This window comes from Gorilla gorilla, chromosome X (genome assembly GCF_029281585.2).
Source record: "Gorilla gorilla gorilla isolate KB3781 chromosome X, NHGRI_mGorGor1-v2.1_pri, whole genome shotgun sequence".
In the NCBI taxonomy this organism is placed as follows: domain Eukaryota; kingdom Metazoa; phylum Chordata; class Mammalia; order Primates; family Hominidae; genus Gorilla; species Gorilla gorilla.
Window position 1 is genome coordinate 120,085,484 of NC_073247.2, and position 20,687 is coordinate 120,106,170.

General features: G+C 40.5%; 1 protein-coding gene across 10 annotated transcripts in view; it reads right to left on the minus strand.

Moving 5' to 3' along the window:
- COL4A6 (collagen type IV alpha 6 chain) overlaps window positions 1-20,687 on the minus strand; it is a 286,626-nt gene that overhangs the window by 138,406 nt on the left and 127,533 nt on the right. For all 10 annotated transcript variants that reach the window (XM_055376253.2, XM_063702815.1, XM_055376250.2 and 7 more), the window contains exon 3: window positions 17,216-17,296. In XM_055376253.2, coding sequence (XP_055232228.1) covers window positions 17,216-17,296 — 81 coding nt within the window. The remainder of the gene's footprint in view (window positions 1-17,215; window positions 17,297-20,687) is intronic.

Here is a 20,687-nt window from a genome sequence, read left to right on the forward strand (position 1 = left end):
ACCTGCTAACTCTAAAATAGCCCATGGGTTATAATCTGAACTATATTTGGGACTTCGGATTCTACCCAACCATACAGGTCTGCTGAGGCTACTTGGTTTACTCAGGCAGGTGAGACCCAACCTGACACCGTACAAGTCCAGGTTACACTAGGTATTCCACAGGTCAAGTGATTTTTTTTTGATGACACCTGGGAATCATTGTAGATTCTTAAAGAGGAAAATGTTGTGACTGCCATGAGGAAAGCAGTCAGCGATTTAAAGCCAAAAGTTATCTTTATGTTTTTAGTTGATTAAACTGGCAAGAATTTGCAGGAGCTATTTAACTTGATTGGTATACCACCTGGCATGCACTTCCTTGCTTAATAAATGCTTTTTATCAAAACTCACCTTGTGGGCAGGCAGCCTAGGTTGATTCTAGGCCATATAACTTGACAAGTACTCTATAATTCCACATTCTATCCACTCAGTGATGCTACCAAAATAACTACCAGCATTTATTGAGCATGTACTCTGTTTCAAGACATTGCATCAAACATTTAGCATGTATATTCAATTTAGCCCTCATAGCAGCCCTGTGATGTACATAGGATTACTATTTTCATTTTCAGCTGAGGAAACTGAGGCTTACAGGGGTCAACTGCCCAGGGTAACACATTTAGTATGGGGAAACCAGACCAAACGTAAAATCCAAGCTTGGTACCTAAGTTCTTTTCTTATCACTATGCTAAATAATGACTTACTATTAAACAAAAGTAGGTCTAACAAAGTGTAACAAATTAAGGTTTTATAAGTGTTTAAGATCTTCATTGCAAACTAATGTCACTAGCTGAGAATAAATTTTGTTAGGGCAATTGTGTTTTGTGTGTGTGTGTGTGTGTGTGTGTGTGTGTGTGTGTGTGTGTATGTGGTGTACGTAGGCAGGAGGATGGCAGTTGCTAGGGACACCAAAGCCATCAATTCCTTAAGGAACAAAGGAGAAAAGGGGAAGAAGTAGAAGAGCAAAACAAGAAGGTTACAATTGTTCCCTTTGGTGTTCCTATGAATGAAAATGAAAATAGACCATGGCACAAATAAAGAACCATCAGGGAGGTAGAAAGAGACGCTTCGGTTTGGGGTCCAGAGAGATCTGTCTTTGACTCTCAATTCCACCACTTAAGTGCTATGGGAGCTTTGCAAATCATTTAACCTCTGTAAATGTTGCTTCATCTGCAAAATGGGGTTTAAAATAAATATTTATTCCCCAGGGCTACTGTGAAAATTAAACGAGACAAGGTAATGAAATGTTCTGGAATTAGATAGTGGTGATGGTTGCAGAACCTTGTGAATATACTAAAAAGCACTGAATTCTACACATTCAAGGGGTGAGCTTTATGGTATGATATTTATATCTCATTTAAAAAATTAAATGAGACATATATAGAATACCTAGCACAATGCCTGACATAGAGTAAATACAGATAGCAACAGCTATTACTATCTCATTATTATGTGTTATCCTTATCATTTTTACAATAATGATGATTAAAAAGATGACAATTGTTATCTTTAATAGATCTGACAGCAATCTCTGTATCTTAGTAGGACAAATACATCTCCATGTGCACATTAGTCAAGAGGAGGAGATGATCGGGCAGTTTCCGTATACATTTAGATCACAGATGGGATTACTAGACAAGGAGCTCATTTGGCATCTACAGGAGGCTCAGGGGATGCTGGCAGCTGGGTCACCTTTCCAGAATGAATTGCAACTTCCCCCTTGGGCTCTATCAACACTTCTTTCGGGAGCTCTGGCTTTCTGTGGGCCCAGATGGATACTGAAGGATCTTTGACAAATAATAGTAGAACTGCCAAAGCCACCAATAGCCAAGCCAGTTGGAAAATCATGGTGGCCTTTATGTCACTTGCATATTTATTAAGCACCTACTGGAAGGCTTAAAAAATAAGACTGTTGTTTAAAAAAGTGAAAAAATGCTGTTTTGAAAATAAAGTTGTATCATCATAATTCCTTTTGAGGTTAATGGTTTGGGTTTTGTGGATCAAACATTTTTCTTTGGTTGCTTATGCAAATCGGACTAAACTTTTTCTCTGCACTTAGACAGGTCCTATCTGGCAATTTACAGATAGGCTGACCCATCTGCAAAGCAAGTTGGTTATTGCATATGGGCGATAATGCAAGTGAGGAGGAGTGTGGGTTTTGGATGGTCAGGGATTGGAAACATATGGGTTTTATTTAATGACGTTTCCAAGTCAGGGTCCAAATTATGGATGTTTTCTTGGTATGAGTGGTAAAGTGGATAAAGGAGAGACTAGCCACCATTTAATGCCACAGTTGGTGGTAGTTAATGGCTTGAATATTATATAAAAATCTAGACATTCTGTTTTTAGTGGAAAAAAGAAACTTTGTCCAAAGATCCTATTTGGTTATTACCTCATTTTAACTGAAAATGCTGCCAAATTATGTTATCAGAACGATCAGCAACACCTAATGGATGCTTTGAGTGTTCAAAAGTTTTCTAATAGATTTGGGTTGTGTGCTTTTTCTAATGACTATCCCTAAGGGACCATATTCTCTGGGTAATATAAATGCCACTTGCAAATTTGTAAAGATGGTGGTAGGAGCAGGAAAGTGTATAAAGTTACTCAAAGTTCAAGATGACTGAAAATTAAGTTAATCCAGTACTGTGAGAAAAGTGAATTTATGTTGTTCACTCTGTCAAACCCAACAGATAAGCTCTGTTCATGCTAATATTTGGCCACAGGCCCACTTCTCCATACCTGGGCAAGGAGGTATTGGGATGATTAATGGGTGAGAATTGCTACTCCTTGCCTTTCATGGTCCTATCATTCCTGAATCAGAGAGTGAAAATGGGTAGGGTATGACCTCCTACTGCAGGCCTGTTCCTCTGAGCCTCTAGCCACCCACCTCTAACCCCAGTAAAACTCTTTATAACATATTTCTCCTCTCACGCCATCTTCAGCTAATCCTGCCCATTGGAAACTGTTTTCTGGATATTGGCTATATACTGTTCTATTGAACAAAGCTCTGTACAAAGGAGAACCAAGACAAAGTACCATTAGTCTGATTTTCAAGGGGCTCATAATCAGTAGGGGAGAATAATAGTAATAGCAATAACATCAATGCTAACAGTTGTAGTGATGGTGGTGATGACTATTGAGTACTTAATGTGTGCTAAGCACTTTAAACAATTATCTCTTTTAATCTTCATAGTAAATATTATTTGTCGATTCATTCATTCAACAAAACAAATCAGATCAAGCCCTCTACTCTTGGAACAAAGGAAATGTGAAGCTTTGTCCACCAAGGTAGGAAAATAATCAAAGGAATAGTATCCTGGAAGTCAAGCAAAGAAAGTTTTTCAAAAAAGAGAGAGTGAAAAGGCATTTTAAATGCTGATGGTAGGTCAAGTAAGATGAGGACTGAGAGATTACCATTGTAATTAACAATGTGTTCGTCACTTGTGACCTTTATAAGAAAGGAGTGGTAGCAACGAAAGCCTGATTAGAATAGGTTCAAGAGAGAATTGGGAAAGTGGAGATTTTGAGTATAAACAAATATTTCAAGAAATTATGCTATAAGGGGAACAGGGAAATAGGATGGTAACTATAGGAGATGGTGGAGTTAAGGGAGGGTTTGATAATAGTCAAATCTAATAATTAATGGAGTGCTTACTTTGTGCCAGGCACTATGTTAATTGCTTTATAGGTATTAGCCTATTTAATTATCATAACAACCCTGAAAGATAGGTAATATTATTCTCAAGTCACAGATAAATAAATAGAAGTTCAGAAAATAGCTAAACCATTCACCTAATGCAGAGTTTCTTAACCTTGGCACTATTGACATGTGGGGCTGGATAATTCTATGTTGTGAGGGGCTGTCCTGTGCATTATAGGATGTTTAGTAGCATCCCTGTCCTCTACCCACTAGATGCCAGTATCACCCCACCAGTTGTGGCAACCAAAAATGTTCCCAGACATGGCCAAATGTTCCCTGGGGGGGCAATATGGTTGAGAATCAATGGGTAAATGTGTATCATTTACACATCTAGTAAATGATAGAACCAGGGCTTAAAAGATTAGCTATCTGACTCCAAAATCCATGCTCTCAACCACTGCCCTTACTTGTATTCCCCAAATGGCAAATTTGTCTACCCTGTTCTGGGTCCCTGTGGGCCCCTGGGAAGTGGGAAGAAAATCTGGTCTCTAGAGTGAGGGGCAATTACACTCAAAGATGTTTTTGTTTGCACTGCAATTAGCGTTCCTGCTCACAAGTTCCCTGGCTCAGGCTTGCATGCAGTCCCTCCCCTCCCCTCTGCTTCTCTCCCCTTCCCTCCCCTCTCCTGTCTTCTCCTTTCTATCCCATCTCGTCCCCACACCTCTTTTTCTCCCTCTCACGTGTGTGAGTACACACCACACACACACACACACCTTGCCTTCATAATCAAGGAAAGACTTTTCAAAAACACTCTTCAGAGTTTAAGTCTCTTCTTTACTGTGGGCCTGTTTCCTCATATGTAAGATGAAAGGGTCAGACTAGATGATCGCCCTTCTGGCTCTGCCATCTGTTCTGTGAGTCTAGCGCTCTCCCTTTTTTCATGAGGTAAATACTTTTGTTGGGGGGAGTGAGGGGGGTGTTTGGAACAAGGGACGTTTTAGGCCTTCCAGTGTGGAAGCTGGTGCAAAGTTCCCAGGCTGCGTTTGTCTTTGTGCCGTGTTTGCTTCTTCAGAACTGCCTTCTCCTGTCGCTCAGGGCTGAGGGCCGCTCTGGCTGTGGCCGTGGCCTGGCTTGGTGGGGCGGCGGGTCAGACAGGGCATTGTCCAGGGCTACCTTGGCAGCCTGGGCTGGCAGGGGGAATTTCTGTCGCTTCTGCTCTGTTTCCCGCCTGGCCTCCGGGCCCTCTCCCTGGGCGGCCTCGCCACTGACCCTGGGAGGTCACCTCCCAGCCACGGGTGGGTGATGGCGCTGTAGGGATGGCTGTGTGTGGGAACGGGTGCTGTTCTCGGGGCTCCCCGAGGAGCAAGGATCTCTCGGGGATGCTGTGAAGAGCCCGTGCTGATCCCAGGGCGGGATCAGGTTCCCCTCAGGAATCTGGGAAACTCTCAAGGAGGCCCTGTGGGGGCTGGTTAAACTGTCTGGGGTCTGGGGGCGTTGGGTCATTGGACTGTAAATGCAGGGAGGGGGCAGGCGGACTTGCCACATTGCAGGCTCTGGTGCCTCCAAGGGACCTTGGAGGCCTTCAAGTCTCCTTGCTCCTTTTATGAAGGAGGGGGAAGAGGGAGAGACGGGCTTCTATTCTGCTCTCAGAGCTCTGGCTCAGTTTGGACTTGATTTAAAAAGTAAAATTCAGGGAGAAGTTTAAATTTCTTACTCTGGTACCAATTACAGGAGCAATGGGACCCCAGTTCTGATAATGGATCGCATCAGAACACTAAACTGTCTGCCACATGCCTCCAAAAGCAACCCACGTTAGGCATCTTGGGACTCTTGTGTCCTCCTGCTGTTGAGCCTCTTCTTATGTTTATTATCTGTGTCTTTGTGGTACCTTTGTGGTTCCTGAGGGGTCAATATTAGTATCTATGTGGATATGCAGGTTTAAGCACATTTCTAAATTCATAGAGTGTCTGAATGGGTTTTAAGAATAGCAAATGTTGCTGTGTATATGTGTGGCTTTTCTCTCTGTATATTTTCAGTTAATAATTCTTCAACTGAATTTCAAAGGCCATGTTTAACCCCTGGCTTCCCTTCCTCACTGAGCTTTGTGAAGTTTAAGGCTCTGTTCTTGAAGCAAAGGGGCCCTGTCTGGGGAGCCTGTTTAGACCTGTCTCTTCCTTTTGTTTGCTTTCTTTTTGTCTCTCTCTGGGGAAACCTGGCTCCTGAACCCTGGTTACCCCTTATTCCGCTCTGGGCCCCACAGCATGTTCCTCCACAGCTCCCTCCCTTGCTCATAGCTGTATTGGCATTCCCCCAACAACTTGTGAAGGGGGTAGCAATCACTGACTCGTGTCAGCTCTGAGAGAGAACCTAACTGAAGTAATGGAATGCAAAGTCACTACAATTACTTGAACTAGCAAAGACATGTACAAGGACAGAGACCACAGTTTCTTTGATAACCAAACATATACATTAATCTCTCTTGGGGCTAAAGAAATGAGCATTTTTTCTTTCGGTCTTCAAAAATTAAAAAGTAAAACTGAGCTTATAAGGCTGAGGATAAAAGGTGTAAAGGCTGTCATAGCAAAGCCTAGGGCTTAGCTAAGTCCACAGTAGGAGCCTGCCATGGTCACAGCCAGTAATTCAGGATAAGGGCACAATTCTAAGGTACTCTGCAGACTTTTCTGCTGACCAAGCTTTAAAATCTGTTTTATATGAGACAATGACTTCCTTCTTTCATGATTCCCCAAACTCTGCCTTATACTTATAACCCCCACAATAAAATTTGTCAGGTAGGAAACAGATGCTCTTTCAGGACCCTTTGAGTTGGTCTTTCTCCCTGGGCATCATAGTAATTACAGGAGCTTTTAACATCCCACAGAGAAAAGCATCTAATAGTCCTACCTCTGGAATCAAGACAGCATCATCTCAGTGATGCCAATTCCACTTGATTTTATGATGAATTCTCCTTAAGTGGAATCAGTAGGGACTAACCAATGGGGACACTGGTTTCCAAAGAGTTAGAGAAATGTGAGGGAAAGGAGCTAGAACTATTTTCCAGCTAATTTTTTAAAAATTAAAATGTCATACATTCATCTAAAGTGAAGACTAGGTCACATCATCAAATCACTAGTTTGGGTCTCTCTCTCTCTCTCTGTGTGTGTGTGTGTGTGTGTGTGTGTGTGTGTATTCAGGAATAGAGAAAACCACTGAAAGAAAGCATCTAAGCAGCAGAAAAAACAAAGTTTCCATTCTGTTGTGCTAGGGGGTCTTGGACATGCCACTTACATCTAAAAATAGGGAGCTTAGTGTCTGCCTATCATGTCTCTTACTCCAATCCACCCTGGATAACCCTCACCAAATTAATATTCCTAAAGAAGTATTTTTTGTCATAATATTTTTAAAAAGAGATAGCTTAATTACTCCAGACCATACCAATCTATCCATTTGAGGTTTCGTGATTTACCATTTAGACTTTTAATCAGATGCAGTGATGGGTAGTCAAACATTGGCGTGTGTGTGTGTGTGTGTGTGTGTGTGTGTAGCCGCCCTAAGTAGAAGTCTGGTACTTATGAAATGTTTCCATTCCCCACAGTGCCTGCACCAATATTTAGCCCCCAGAGTACTTTCTTAAATGTTTTTCTAGGGGGCTTGAACCTCACAAAACACAATGAGATAAAAGAAAACACAGAACATAGTCTAGGAGTTCCACCTCTAAAAGTAAAGATGGTCATTAAATAATTGGCTATGTGCTTCATTTGTTGAAATAAAAGCTCTTTTGAAAAGACGATAGTGAAGCAAATTTCTGCAAAGCAATGCACATTTTTCCATCAACTTCTACTATAGCTTAGAGAGTTGCTGTGCAATTAATTTTCTTAAACATTCTTGGAAGACTTCCACTAATGCGAGTCTTCTCAAAGTAGACACCAAATTGCTTCCCTGACATATACTTGGTAATTTCATCTCCACATGTTTCTAACTCCATTGCAGTGAACTTTCATACAGTCAGTGGCCTACATAAAGGGACAGACACACATTAGAGCTGTGAAAACTGACATGACTCCTCACAAAACTTGTAATCACATATAAAAAACATGCTTTCCTTAAGCTTGGAATTCATTTCTTAAACCTTTAAAAGAGAAGGATATTAGAAAAACACTTTAAAACCCAGACAGGGATATAAATGGATGCTATACATGCAGTCAGGAATTACTACTCACTAGGGTAGAGGACGAAGGGCAATTGATTTGTTGATATCTCGTGGATGTCTTCCTAGCAGATTTTCTCCACTCCAAGTATTCCTCCAATCACAACAATCTGACTGCAACGAGTAATGCAGGGAGCTCAGCTGATTATGGCCACAAAGGTTTCAGAGGTCATTTGACATGGTGGAAAGAACACTATGGAGGGGAATGGAACACTTGATTTAAATCTCAGTTATGTCACTTACAAGAGATCTTGGGACAGTCTCTTAATCTCTCTGAAACTTTCTTCCAAGCTCATTCATAATTGAAGTGAGGGAAAGAGCATTCATAGGCATGCCAGGAAAGCCTTTTGTAACCTACGATGTACCTCTTGAGGGCTGGATCCAACCTTCCAGGCTTGCAGTTTTATTATTTTATAAGTTCCTTTGGTGTTTCACTTCTCCCAGTTCCTGAGATCTCCATTGCTTTATTCTATGTGAAATTGTCAAGGTGAAGCTCTAAAGTTGGTTGCATGACTATGCTATCAGGAAAGAGCAAGAGACTTTGTGACAGTTATTTTTCTCTTATCCAGAGTTCTTTTGCCTCTGTCTGCGGGCTCACAGCTATTTTAAGTATGGTTTAGGCCAGTGGTCTCCAAATCCTTTTGATTGCACACCCTTTTTCAATTAGAAAAGCTTTGAGCATGCTTCCTCAAAACATGTATATTTATACATTATTAACAATTATATAAATCATACACATGTCCTAATCTCTCCCCCATATATTAATGATAATATATATAAAATGAAACACACAATAAATAAAAAGTGTAAAAGGATGAGAGAAAGATGAAATAAACAGCATGTTAAATGTCTTGTTAATTGTGATGGCTTTATTATATTATTAGCTAATACCTTAAGGCACAATATATACTTAGGGCAAGATCTTTCATCATTGAGAATTGATATAAATCCATATTTCATATAGTCTTCTTCATTATTCTTGCAATATGTTTTTGCTGACTTCTTGTCAGGTGTAATTAGATTAGCATGGTTTTTACTTCATAATGAGGCTGATAAAAATCTCATTTTAGGAGTAGAAGTGTGCGCTCTGCCATGTGCTTACATTACTAGTATTATCTCTAATACATGGTCTATTTGCAGGAATCTTCTTAAGCTGCTTGTCCATTTTGTGAGGGTTAAATGTAGTTAGATAATATCCATAAATCTACTTAACTAGGTCCAAGGAAACATCAACATCTCTGGTATATATTCAGAAAAAAAAGTAAGGGCCCCAAGGACAGCCCTCCATCTTGTGGAGCCCCCACTCTTCCCTCAAGATACCTTACAGAGTATGCACAACAGGAAAGCCGAAGAAAGCCAACTCACCTGATGAGGATGCCAGTGAAAATACACATGTTACATATAATAGTAATAATAATAGTCTAATACATAGCATTTAGTGAACCACACAGCTTTAAACACTTTACATAAATTATTTAATCCTAAATCTTAATTTCTTTCTAGTGTCTCTCAAATTAAATGTGAATAAATTTTCATATTTTCTTCTATACCCAACAGATTGACCAGCATGCCCTCCCCCCTCCACCCCCCCAATTTGCAGACCACTTATTCAGGCTCTGAGATTAAGAATCTTCGGATAAGTGGGATGCCTCTATAAAGTACATTGCAGCAACTCCTCCCTGCTATCCTGCTGCTGCAGTTTTCATGTGTGCTGATAAATGACAAAAAATAGAAACTGGAGTCAAAGATAAGTGACATAGGAAGCAATCCCAGGCAACTGAAGGCAGAAGAGAGAAACTAGGTGAGGAGGAGGCCATGGTGGAGAAACCAGGAATGAGGGATGGAAAGCTAGAAATGGAGCAAGAGGGAAGGAAGTCTTGAGGGAGAAAAGGGGAAGTTAGAGACTAGGGAGGAAAGGAAGAACAAGAAGCAAAAAGGGGCACACATCTGGCAACTGAAGGAGGGGGTAGACTAGGAGGAGATAATATGTCGCTTGTTGACCTGCAAGATGCTCACCCATGTCTTATTATCTGATGTCTCTGTCATATGACTTAGCAGGGAGAGCAAAAGGAAAACTGAGTGGTCCCACAAAATTTGTGATTTGTGCACACAGATATGCAGAGTGAGCATGGCTCCTCTCATCAGAGAGGCACATGAGATTTATTCAAGCAATGCAAGGACAGGGCAATGCTTCATTTAAAGAGCGAGTTTCTAAAGCTAGAACGGTAAGCAGAATGACTCCTAGGCAAGGCAGGGAAGATTTTTTCGGGTTTTGGTGAAGAGAAATTCCTGTGACTCTTCAAATCACACCATCCAGATGACCAAGGAAGGAGAGTCCTGCACATTCCTGCAGAAGCACAATGTCAGCTGTCAGGAGCATCTAGAAGCAGCAGCAGTAAAGAAGCCACAGCAAATGAGTTATATCTGAGGCAGCTGCCAAGACACCATTCAGAGGATAGGACATTGTCAAACATAACCTTCCATATCTCACTTCAATACTAGAAAGCACGATAATGCGCTCTAGGGGCAAGGAACAATCAGGGTACAGTAATGTGGTATCTGACTTAGATTGTCAGAGCTTGCAGGTCCTTTGAGATCACACATCCCAAATCTCTCATCCCAGCTATGGGAAAACTGAGACCTTGAGAGGGGAAAGCACCAAACCAAAGTCATCCAGTTGGCAAAGCTCACGCATGACACTTAGGTCTCTGGATAGTTAAAGCAGTGTTCTTGTCTCCACAGCTGTGTATTTATCTATCTCCTTCTCCAGCTCCTTGGCTCTTCTCTAGCAGAAGCCTCCCTCACTAGTACATATAATATATTCCATAAATCCTGTAATGTCACAATACAATCAAATAAATGATTAAGATAACCACGAACATCTGCAGGGCTATGATTGCATCTTGATTCTGTGCAGAGACACATGTTTTAACACTATCATTAATTATCCTGAACCGAAAGAACCATATGTAAATATACAAAGACCCCTGATTTTCTACCCCCTCCCTTACTACCACCTAGTGGCTACTTCTCTGCTCAGAAGTTACTTCCCCCCTCCCACAAGGAAGAGGAACAAGACCATCAACTTTGCAAAAGGTTAAGAGGTTTTTAATGAAAGGTTTGGTGGAGAGGAGGGTGGAAACAACGTCACAAAGAAAGTTAGGGATTACCTTTGACTCACAATTATTCATTAATGTTCTCATCTTGGAGAAAGAATGAATTGTTGGAAGTAAAAGATAAGCATTTTGCCAAGTCCCTTGCATTGTTAGGTATAGAGTAAGAAGCAATCAAGCAAAAGAAGAGGCCAGGTCAAAAACTCAGAGGAGTTAAGGAAAGCAGAATCCCGGAGAAAACTATCAAAATCAGATGTGTGGTCCTTGCAGCTAACAGGAGCTAAAGAAGATGTGAAAATGACTGCCCCAGCTCTTTGCCTTCTTTCAGCAGCAGGGATTACTCCCTCAACAGGAGACTTCCCATCAACTTCACAGCATCCTAACAGCTAATCCTGGATGTGGAGAGTAGGGCTAGAACCACATCTATGCAAAATTGCTTGGTCAGTTGGTCAGTCTTTCATGAGACAGTGTGTAGTGCCTACGGACTCTGCAGAGTCTAAGAACACTGTCTCTGCCCTTTAATTATTCTTAAGATAGTGGAGAGCAGACAAGTGAAGAGAAATGATGGTAAGAGTAGATAACCCCAGCCTGGCAGATCGTGGAAATCTTCCCAAAGAGGTGAAATCTGTGCTCAGTTTTAAAGGATGGAAAAATAGACGCAAGTCAACAGAGAAAGGGCAGAGCTAGTGGAAGACTAGTATATGTAGAAGGGGTGGCAAGTATAAAACCTGCAACACATTAAACAACACAGTAGCTCTGAGGACTATAAATAGTTCAGTGAACTCATATGTTTTTTGAAAATATTTGTCTTGTTTTGTTTTCTGAAGTAAGGAGGGTTCCTAATAATGAGAGATAATATTGGAGAGGTAGTCCAGGGCCAGGTAATGAAGGACTTTATAGGTTTTCTAGAGTTTGGATTTTATTGTGAAGTCCATGGGGGAGCCACTGAAGGACTTTAAGCAAGAATTTCATGATACATATTTGTGTTTTGGAAAGATTATGGCAGGACAGTGGCAAATTGATGGGGGAGAGTGAGATTAGAGGCTGAGAGATCAGTCTTGAGGTTATTGAGGTAATTCTGGCAAGAAATTATATAAGCCTAGATTGGAGAAATGGGTATGGAGAGAAGTGTATGTATTCAAGTTCAATTTCAGAAGACAAATGGACAGGACTTAATGATGGATTGGAGGTAGTAGGGAAAGGAAAGAGAAGACAAGCATGACTCCCAGTTTTCTGGCTTGAGCAGCTCAGTGCTTGTTGATGCCATTTGTTGTGATGGGGAAGACATGGATAGAATTTAGGAAGGAGTACATCTGGTGGGGGTTGGTAATGGAGTTCTGTATAGACATGTTTATGGTGCCAGTGAAATCTAAGCAGAGATATCCAGAAAGAAATTGACAATGCCAATCTGAAACTAAGAAGAAAGATCTGAACTAGAGCTAGAGATTTAATATTTATCATTGTATGGATGGTGGCTGAAATCCCTGCAGTATATAAAACCACCCTGGGAGAGGCCTACACTGAGAAGAAAAGTGGGATGAGGACAGAATTCTGGGGGATCCCAATCAGAGTAGGAAAAGAACTAGGAAAGGATAGCATAACATTCAAGGGAACAGAAAGTTTCAGGAGAGAAGGAGGTGTCTTATATAGCAGGGCCATCAAGGAAGATAAAGAATGAAAAATATCCATTGGATTTGGCAACAAGTAAGTTAGTAGTGATTAGTGTCAGCAATAGGGCCAGCCCACAGATGTCTGAGGAGTGAGAGGGCAAATATTTGTCATGAAATAAGGCACAAAACTTAAGTGCAGGCAGCTGGAGAAAGGCCTGGCCACCCAAGAAGGTGATATACAATATGAGCTTTCATGTTGGAGCAGTAGAGGACAAAGACATTGGTGTGTGTTGTAGTGGGTAGTCAGGAGAGGGACATGAGGGGATACACAGGGAGGAGGAAAGATATACATTGCAATTTCCTAATTCAGGAGAAAATGGAAAGGCTTCTTGGTAGCCATGGCACCAGTCAGCTGACACAGGGAATGCCAGATGTTTGCAGGAGGAGAATAAATTGAAGGGCTAGTTGTTAATGCATCTAGGTTCTGGAATTCATGGGAAACACATTTTGTGGCAGTGGAACAGCAGGATGTAGGCAGGAGATAAGGAATTAAGAAACCTGGGCTCAGTTTCTCATGAAACTCAGGCTAACTTCATAAACTCTCAAACTAGGCATAAAGTCCCAAGTCATAAAATGGGGGACAAACAGCCTTTACCTAGAGGGCAATCCAAGCATTCCCCATGGTTTTGGATTATCTGTGATAATGCTTCTTTAGATGGCATGGATAATTACGGGGTCACCATGTTTTAGATAAACACCAGAACAATGTTACAACAGGGAAAACTCTAAAAGAGTATTAAGGAATACTAGGCTCAGAAGAAAACAAACTGCCCCCTCCTCCCAACTCCAACTTCAGACAAACACACACTGATGGAGTATAATGCAGAGATAGCTTTCAGATCTAGTAGGGAAAAAAAGAGAAGTGTTGGAAATGTCAACCTAAAATGTTTTGTTTGATCAAGTGGCAGGAGAAAAAATACCAGGGAAGAGAACAACCCGAAAGAATAGTTCTTCCAGATAATAACACCTAACTCCTAAGAAAGAAAAGTGAAAGTCATATATTAAGTTCAAATCTGAACATCTGGGGGAAAATGCCTTTATTTAACACTACGAGGCAGGTCATTTTTAAAGATTGCCATTCTCTTAAAGTTGGCTAAATAAGGTTTAGCTACTAGCAGGCTGGTAACCTTGGGCAAGTCACTTGCCAGTTTCTTTATTTGTTGCATACATACAGGATTACAGCCCCTGAAAGAAGATGTTTTGGAAACTGCAAAGCAGTGCACCAACATTAGGTAGGGACGTTTACGAGGCAGGGCACACCTTTGAGAAATCGGTTTGAGATAGCTTCATCCAAAAAGGGTTGGATTGCAGTTTTGCAGGAGTGCTAGGTGTTGTGTAAATGTCCTAGTCAGTTCAAGAGGACTTTGGCAAAGGAAAAGTACACACTGCCCAGCAAGCTATGCGCTTGATGTTTCCCCAAGGCAGGGGGCAGGCCTGCCAAGGGCTGCAGCATATCTCGGGGTGACCCAATGTTCCGTTGCCCTCCCAGCTCAAGAGGAACAGCTTGAAATATAAATGGTGCCCTCTGCTCAGCTAAGGAAAACAGTCCCAAATCTTTCTGACATCTGCACACAAGGGGTACTGAGAGGCTGTCCTGCAGGGTCAATAGTGCTGGGGCCAGTTTAAACAATTCTGCTTGGCCCTGGGAAGGTAGGAGGAAAGGGAGGATGACTAAACAGGACCTGGTGGTGCTTCAAGCATCCACGTTCAGTTTTCCGCATGAGCATCGGTCTTATCTGTTTGGGAAATAGGACATTCCTGTTCTTGCCTCATGAAATATGGCTTGGTCTGGTTCAGCAACTTTGACAAACATTCTTTGAAACTTTAGACTTTGCAGATACATTTTTAGGAACATATTTGACAGTGTGGAGTCTGTGTCTTTTAAATATTGAGGTAAAAATCTGTGCAGGGATATTCTAATTTCCTCCATCCTCCATCCCGTCAGCCACTCAGATGTTTTCAAAAGAGAAGCCAGACTAAGGCTCCAGATGTTTGAAACCTAAATGAGGGCTCCTCATGAAATAAATCTACTGCCCTCCATTTCCAGAGATCAAAATCTTAGTCAGGGGCTTAACAATGAGGTCACTGTAGGCATGTTTGCCTGGTGTAGGACTGACCTCCGATCAGATATGTAAGATTTTCTACTTTTAAAGGCTCCCCAACCCAACAAACAGCCCAGAGCTTCTCAGTTTCCTGGTTGTTGTGTCTAACTGCTTCTCACCCCACCACAATCCATCAGGAAATGTCCTTTGTGTCAAACCTCAAATCTCACTTGCATCGATTTGGGTCATTTTTATTTGCTGTATCTTTGCAGAGGTAAAGTAAGTCAATAAGAATCATCAGTTAGGAAAGTGGCTAAAGAATATATCCAGGAAATTCACAGAAGAAATATGAATTTCCAGGTAATATGTGAAAAGACATTTAAACTCAGGGAATTAGAATGATTTTCACTCATCATATTAGCAAAAATATCAAGTGTTGGCAAGGGTGTAGAAAGATGGGCATTTTTGTGCAATGCTGATGGGAATATAAATTGGAGAATACTTTGTAGCCTAATTTGTCAATGGCTTTGAAGGTTAAAAATGTCTATTACCCTTCTACCAGGTAATTATGATCCTTAGTATCTATGCTAGAGATTTATCTATGCTTGAGCTAGTATCTATGCTTGAACACAAGGAGGCCTGCTCTAAGATTTTCACTGTAGCTCTGCCATTTTACAAATAGCAAAAATTTAGAAACAACCTAAGTAGCTGTCAAAAGGGTGGCTGAATTAAACTATGGGGTAGAGAAAAAGATCTTAAGGACACGTTAAGTTTACAAAAGGGGCCCAGAATATATACTTAGAATTCTATTTTGGAAAAGAAAATCAGATAATGAGACTATTTTTAGACAAACGTGTACATATCTCTGATTAGAAAGACAATAATGGCACTGAAAGAGCACCAAGAGAGATTTTTGCTTTGTCTATACTGCTTGCATGTTATTCAGGAATGTGTTCATATATTTATTGTGAAATTTTTTTTCTGGAATGTTTCAGAGGTGAGGGCATGGGTCTTGGTGGCTACAGTGAACATGTCTTCCGTGAGAGGCAGCAGTAGATAAGCTGGTGACGTAAATAGATGAGAAATCAAAGGACCCAGATAAAGGCCTGGAATCTGTCATCACTTTGCTATGTGATCCCAGGAAGTAATTTTTCTTCTGCGTCTGTTTCCTCTGTACAATCAACAAATAAGATGTGAAGCTTAATAAGATACCTTCCCTTTCTCATATTTTATGATTCTCTAAGTCCATGTCTTTAATGTAGAATAGATCTAGTCCCCTTTGATGAGAAGATGGATTTTTATTCTCTTCCTTCAAATTCTGGCATAGTTTGACATTTTACTTTACCCCAAATGTAAGATAATGAAAGAGAAGGTAGAACGGTCACTGTGTTCCCTGTTTGGCTATGGGTTTGAAAGTTTGGTTGACCTATTTATAGTACTACCTTATTTTGACAGTATAAGCCCTTAGTCTTCTTTGAGTGTGATGAGAGTGTATTCACAATGCTAGAAATGGGAAGTTCTGAACTCTGTAGGATGGCCATTAATCCTGGAAACACACACACATACACACACACACACACACACACACACACACACACACACACACACACACAGATGGAGCATCCCTAGTCCAAAAATCCAAAATCCAAAATGCTCCAATGAGCATCTCCTCTGAGTGTCACATCAGTACTCAGGAAATGTTGGGTTTTGAAACATTTCAGATTTCAGATTTTTGAATTAGGGATGCTCAACTTGTGTATGTGTCTAATTTTTTTTTCAGATTGAACCCCTTTCAACACTTTTCCTGGGTTATAATAAAAATGCATTTATTTCAGTGAAAATCATAGATACAAATATCTAGGGGCTATGCATATTCAGGGATTGATAGAAATGTTGTGTCAATGACTGAGTTCATTGCAATTTGCACAACAATTTGAACTGTGCATTGCTAATGAGGGACAATACACGGACTGTGTCACAACATTTTAAAACGTATCCTATGTTGTAATTTAATACCTATAAACCATTCTTTATGTATCGTCACCTATATTTCTGGACTTTATGGCTACCTTGTTCTCTTGAGTCTATCACTAACAAGCAGGGTGATTTTGGACAAGTCACATCCACAGTCTGTAGATAACAATTGGAACACCTGTTCCCCAGACTGGGAGGGAAGAATCAAGTGAGCTATGAAAATGTACACTTATCTACAAACATTGTCACAATCTGGCTCTCTACAACCTAATTGGCTTTTGGAAAAACTCCAGATGAAACTCTGAGGAAACCCTGGCATTAAGTGAATGAAGGAAACCTCTTCTTGGTACCTCAGAGAGTTTGACCAATCTAACTCTGACTATCATTAGTTAGCAAAGCTCCTTCCAGCTGGTCCTCATCACTTTGCTTGTTCCATGAGGTCATAAGAGTAAATTCTAAGCAGTTTATTTCTAAAGAAAACAGATAACAGCTCCCATGCAACTATTTGTCTTTCAACAATGAAATAAGCAACTTACTCTCGCTCCTTTCTCAGGAAAACACTGACAGCTCCCACTGCAGTCCTGGCCCCCACATGGCTTTCCATAAAACTTCTCTCCCTATTAAAAAAAGGAAAAAGTTAATAACCATGTGAACCAAGAAGCAATGTTGTCCCAGCAAACCTAACTCTTAGCTTCTTTACCAAGTAAATCTATTGCGGCTTAATGATCTTATCTGATGTTGTCAGTAGTCAAATGAAATAAAAACTAAACTTAAGCTAGCATCCTTTTAGTTCAGGTCTATACCTCATCAAATAAATAGCCGGTTTGGCAACTTTGCTTTAGACACCTCCTCACTGGTAGAAATTCCAGGCACAATATACAACAGAATATCTTTACTTGGGGGCTGGAAATAGACTCTAGACATATTCCTGTGAAAACAGGTGTCCAGTGACTTATGGATTTGCACTCATTGGTAAAGAAGTAGCTGTAGCAGATAACTTGAGTGAAATTCAAGTGCTAGATATGTAGTGACAAATGAAAATGGCTACCTTGTACTCTGCTCTCGGAATTGTTCTCCTCAAACTCCATTTCAGCACACAATTCACACCTTACAGTGGCACTCCCATGCCCAGTTAGTCAGATCCAAATTCCTCAGTTGGTATTTTACAGTACCCCCCAAGCTCTCTAACTTCATTTTTCCCACTCCTCTGATTGATGGTGATGATTGCTAGCTGAATTTCTGCAAGGCCCCCACATGACCTGACATGAACTGATCCTCACCAACCTCATCTCCTTTCTCTCTGGCTCACTCTGCTTCAGTCACACAGGAGGGCGTTCATTCTGTTCATTAAAAACATCAAGTCTGTTCCTGCCTCAGGGCCTCTGCCCTCGCTGTTACTTTTTTCTGCAATGTTCTTCTCCTAGATATTTTTTAAAAATCCTGGCCTCTTTTCATCACTCAGGTCTCAGTTCAATTGTCCATTCTCAGAGAGGCCATTGCTGAGTCTCCTGTTACTTCCAATCATATCATTTCATTACCTTTTCATCGTTAGACATTCTGTTTACTCCTACTAGAATGTAAGCTTCATGTAAGTAGGGACTTCATTGTTTTGTCCAACACTGCATCTCCAATGTCTAAAACCATGGATGACACTCAAGGAATTTTTGGTGACTGTATTAATGGAGTTAGGATTTGAACTCGGGTCTGACTAACTCCAAAGTCTTGACCTTAACCCTTAAGCCTTAGTGTTTTCTAAGTCCTTTGTCTACCAGAACCTCAATACAAGGACTCAACAATGAGAAAAACTGCCATTCTGACCATATACACCTTGGGAAAAAAGCAAAACATAAATTCTAACTGTTATCTGTAACAAGAACTTTATCTCTGGGATGGATTTAGTACCATCCAACTTTTTTGTTTAATGTTGGATGTTTTTTCCAAAGAGAAAGGCATATTTATGAGCTGACCTCACACTTAATCATTCTTGCCTCTGTGTACTGTGTGCCTTTTCCTAATTCCTAGAGAGCACTGTAAATTTCTCAGATGGTCTCTTATCTCTTTAGACATTCCCACAACAGTTTATCATCACAACACCTTGGTAATAAGGTAAAGATGGCAAAGCTATGACAAAATATTACTATTTTAGATTCCAAACACCTTCCTTATATGTTATATTTTATCTCTCTTATAAGCCCTTGACATGGTAAGTGTTATTGCACACTTTCCAGTTTACCTTCCATTTTATGGAATATAGGACAGGCAAGTTTTAATAAGGGTGAGATCAAGAGGTACTCTGGCAGGAGGAAGCTAGGGGCTGGAATACAAGAGAGAACTGAGAGAGCAGCATTGAATTTTATCTTCACCTATGCTACCCTTGTCTAATGTTGAGTACTATATTTCTTGGTATTATGGATAATTTGTATTTCCTTCTCCATACATTTCTGTGTTTTCTAAGCAGTCTTCAACAAGCACATATAATTATTAAGAATACAAAATAATACATAATATTAAGTGATAAAAGTCATCCCCTTCAAGGAAGAGAACTTGACAGGTGTTGCCAAAGTTGAAATGGCATCTATTTGGAACTATGGCCTACTTCCAAACAATGTCTGTTTGAGTGTTCCATAAAATTGGTCTATAGTAGATGAAAAATTTCCAGACCCCTCAAGCATGGAGCAAAGAGGCTGGAAGCAAGGGAACCGGATAAGACAGGGTAAAAAAAACAATAGCAGGAGCTGAACAAAACCATAAGAATCAGAAGCTAAGGTTTCTTAGGAACTCGTCAGAACAAGGAGGCAAAGACACTCAGCTAACAGACAGGAAATCATCACTGTCCTTTGTCACTGAGGAAGGTAACCAGAGAAGCCCTGTTGGCCACAAGGCAATTTCCTGTAATGCCAGCCCTGGCAGTTTCCCCAGGAGTCTTCAATTACAGTGAGGTGGGAGGAGTGAAGGCAGGCTTCCAGGGAACATGACCAGACTAGACCTGAGAAGCCTCTGCCTTATCCTGGCTTGTCTGGGGACACTCCACCCCCTGCTTGACCAGGCCATGTGGCTGGTGTCATTTCCACCTTGGAATGCTCTCCCTTTTCTCTCAAGATCAAGCCCATCTTATACCCAAGAAAATTAAAACTGGAAAGGCTTTGGGAGATCATCTAATACAGTGGTTCTTAACTCTATCCGAGCAGTACTTTATTATTTTTATTATAATTATTACTCTCCCTTGCTATCCTAAAAATAAATTCATAGGAATAAGTTATAATAAAAATGTAAGCAAAAAAAATTTTTTAAATCTTATTATTATTATACTTTAAGTTTTAGGGTACATGTGCACAACGTGCAGGTTTGTTACATATGTATACATGTGCCATGTTGGTGTGCTGCACCCATTAACTCGTCATTTAGCATTAGGTATATCTCCTAATTAAGCAAAAATTTTAAAAGCACATATTATGCCCTAACTGTATTGCAAAGAAAAAAAAGAAGAAAAGTAATTTATAATAAAGAGATATGTATTTCAATATATAAAAGCTCATACATGGCTGTATTAGAAGATGTCATGAAGTGGTAGTCAGAGGCCAACAGCTCTATAGAGAATTACTATGAATGTAACAGGCTGCTGACACAGAATGACACTGGGATGTAGTATTGATGATTCAAGTATCATGAATGCAGTTGCTATTAGTAAGTGCAGTGATTCTCTCAAATGATAAACAACTCATGGTGATGATCGTGGGTGGGGGGCAGGAAGTACAATCTTCCGTTTATTTACTGGGCAGTTTTATTTGTAACAAGAAAACCATGAAAAACTTCATTTCAATATGTAAAATGTGGTTATGTTCTAGACTTAAATAATTATAAACAGAGTTTTCATCTCCATGAATATCCAGAGGTCTTCTCTATCCTTCAGGATGCATAGTATTCAGAACACCCGTCATTCCTGGCAGCCACCTAGTAAGTGTCCCTGACTCCCTGATCATTTTGACAATCACAAATGGCCTCACAAGT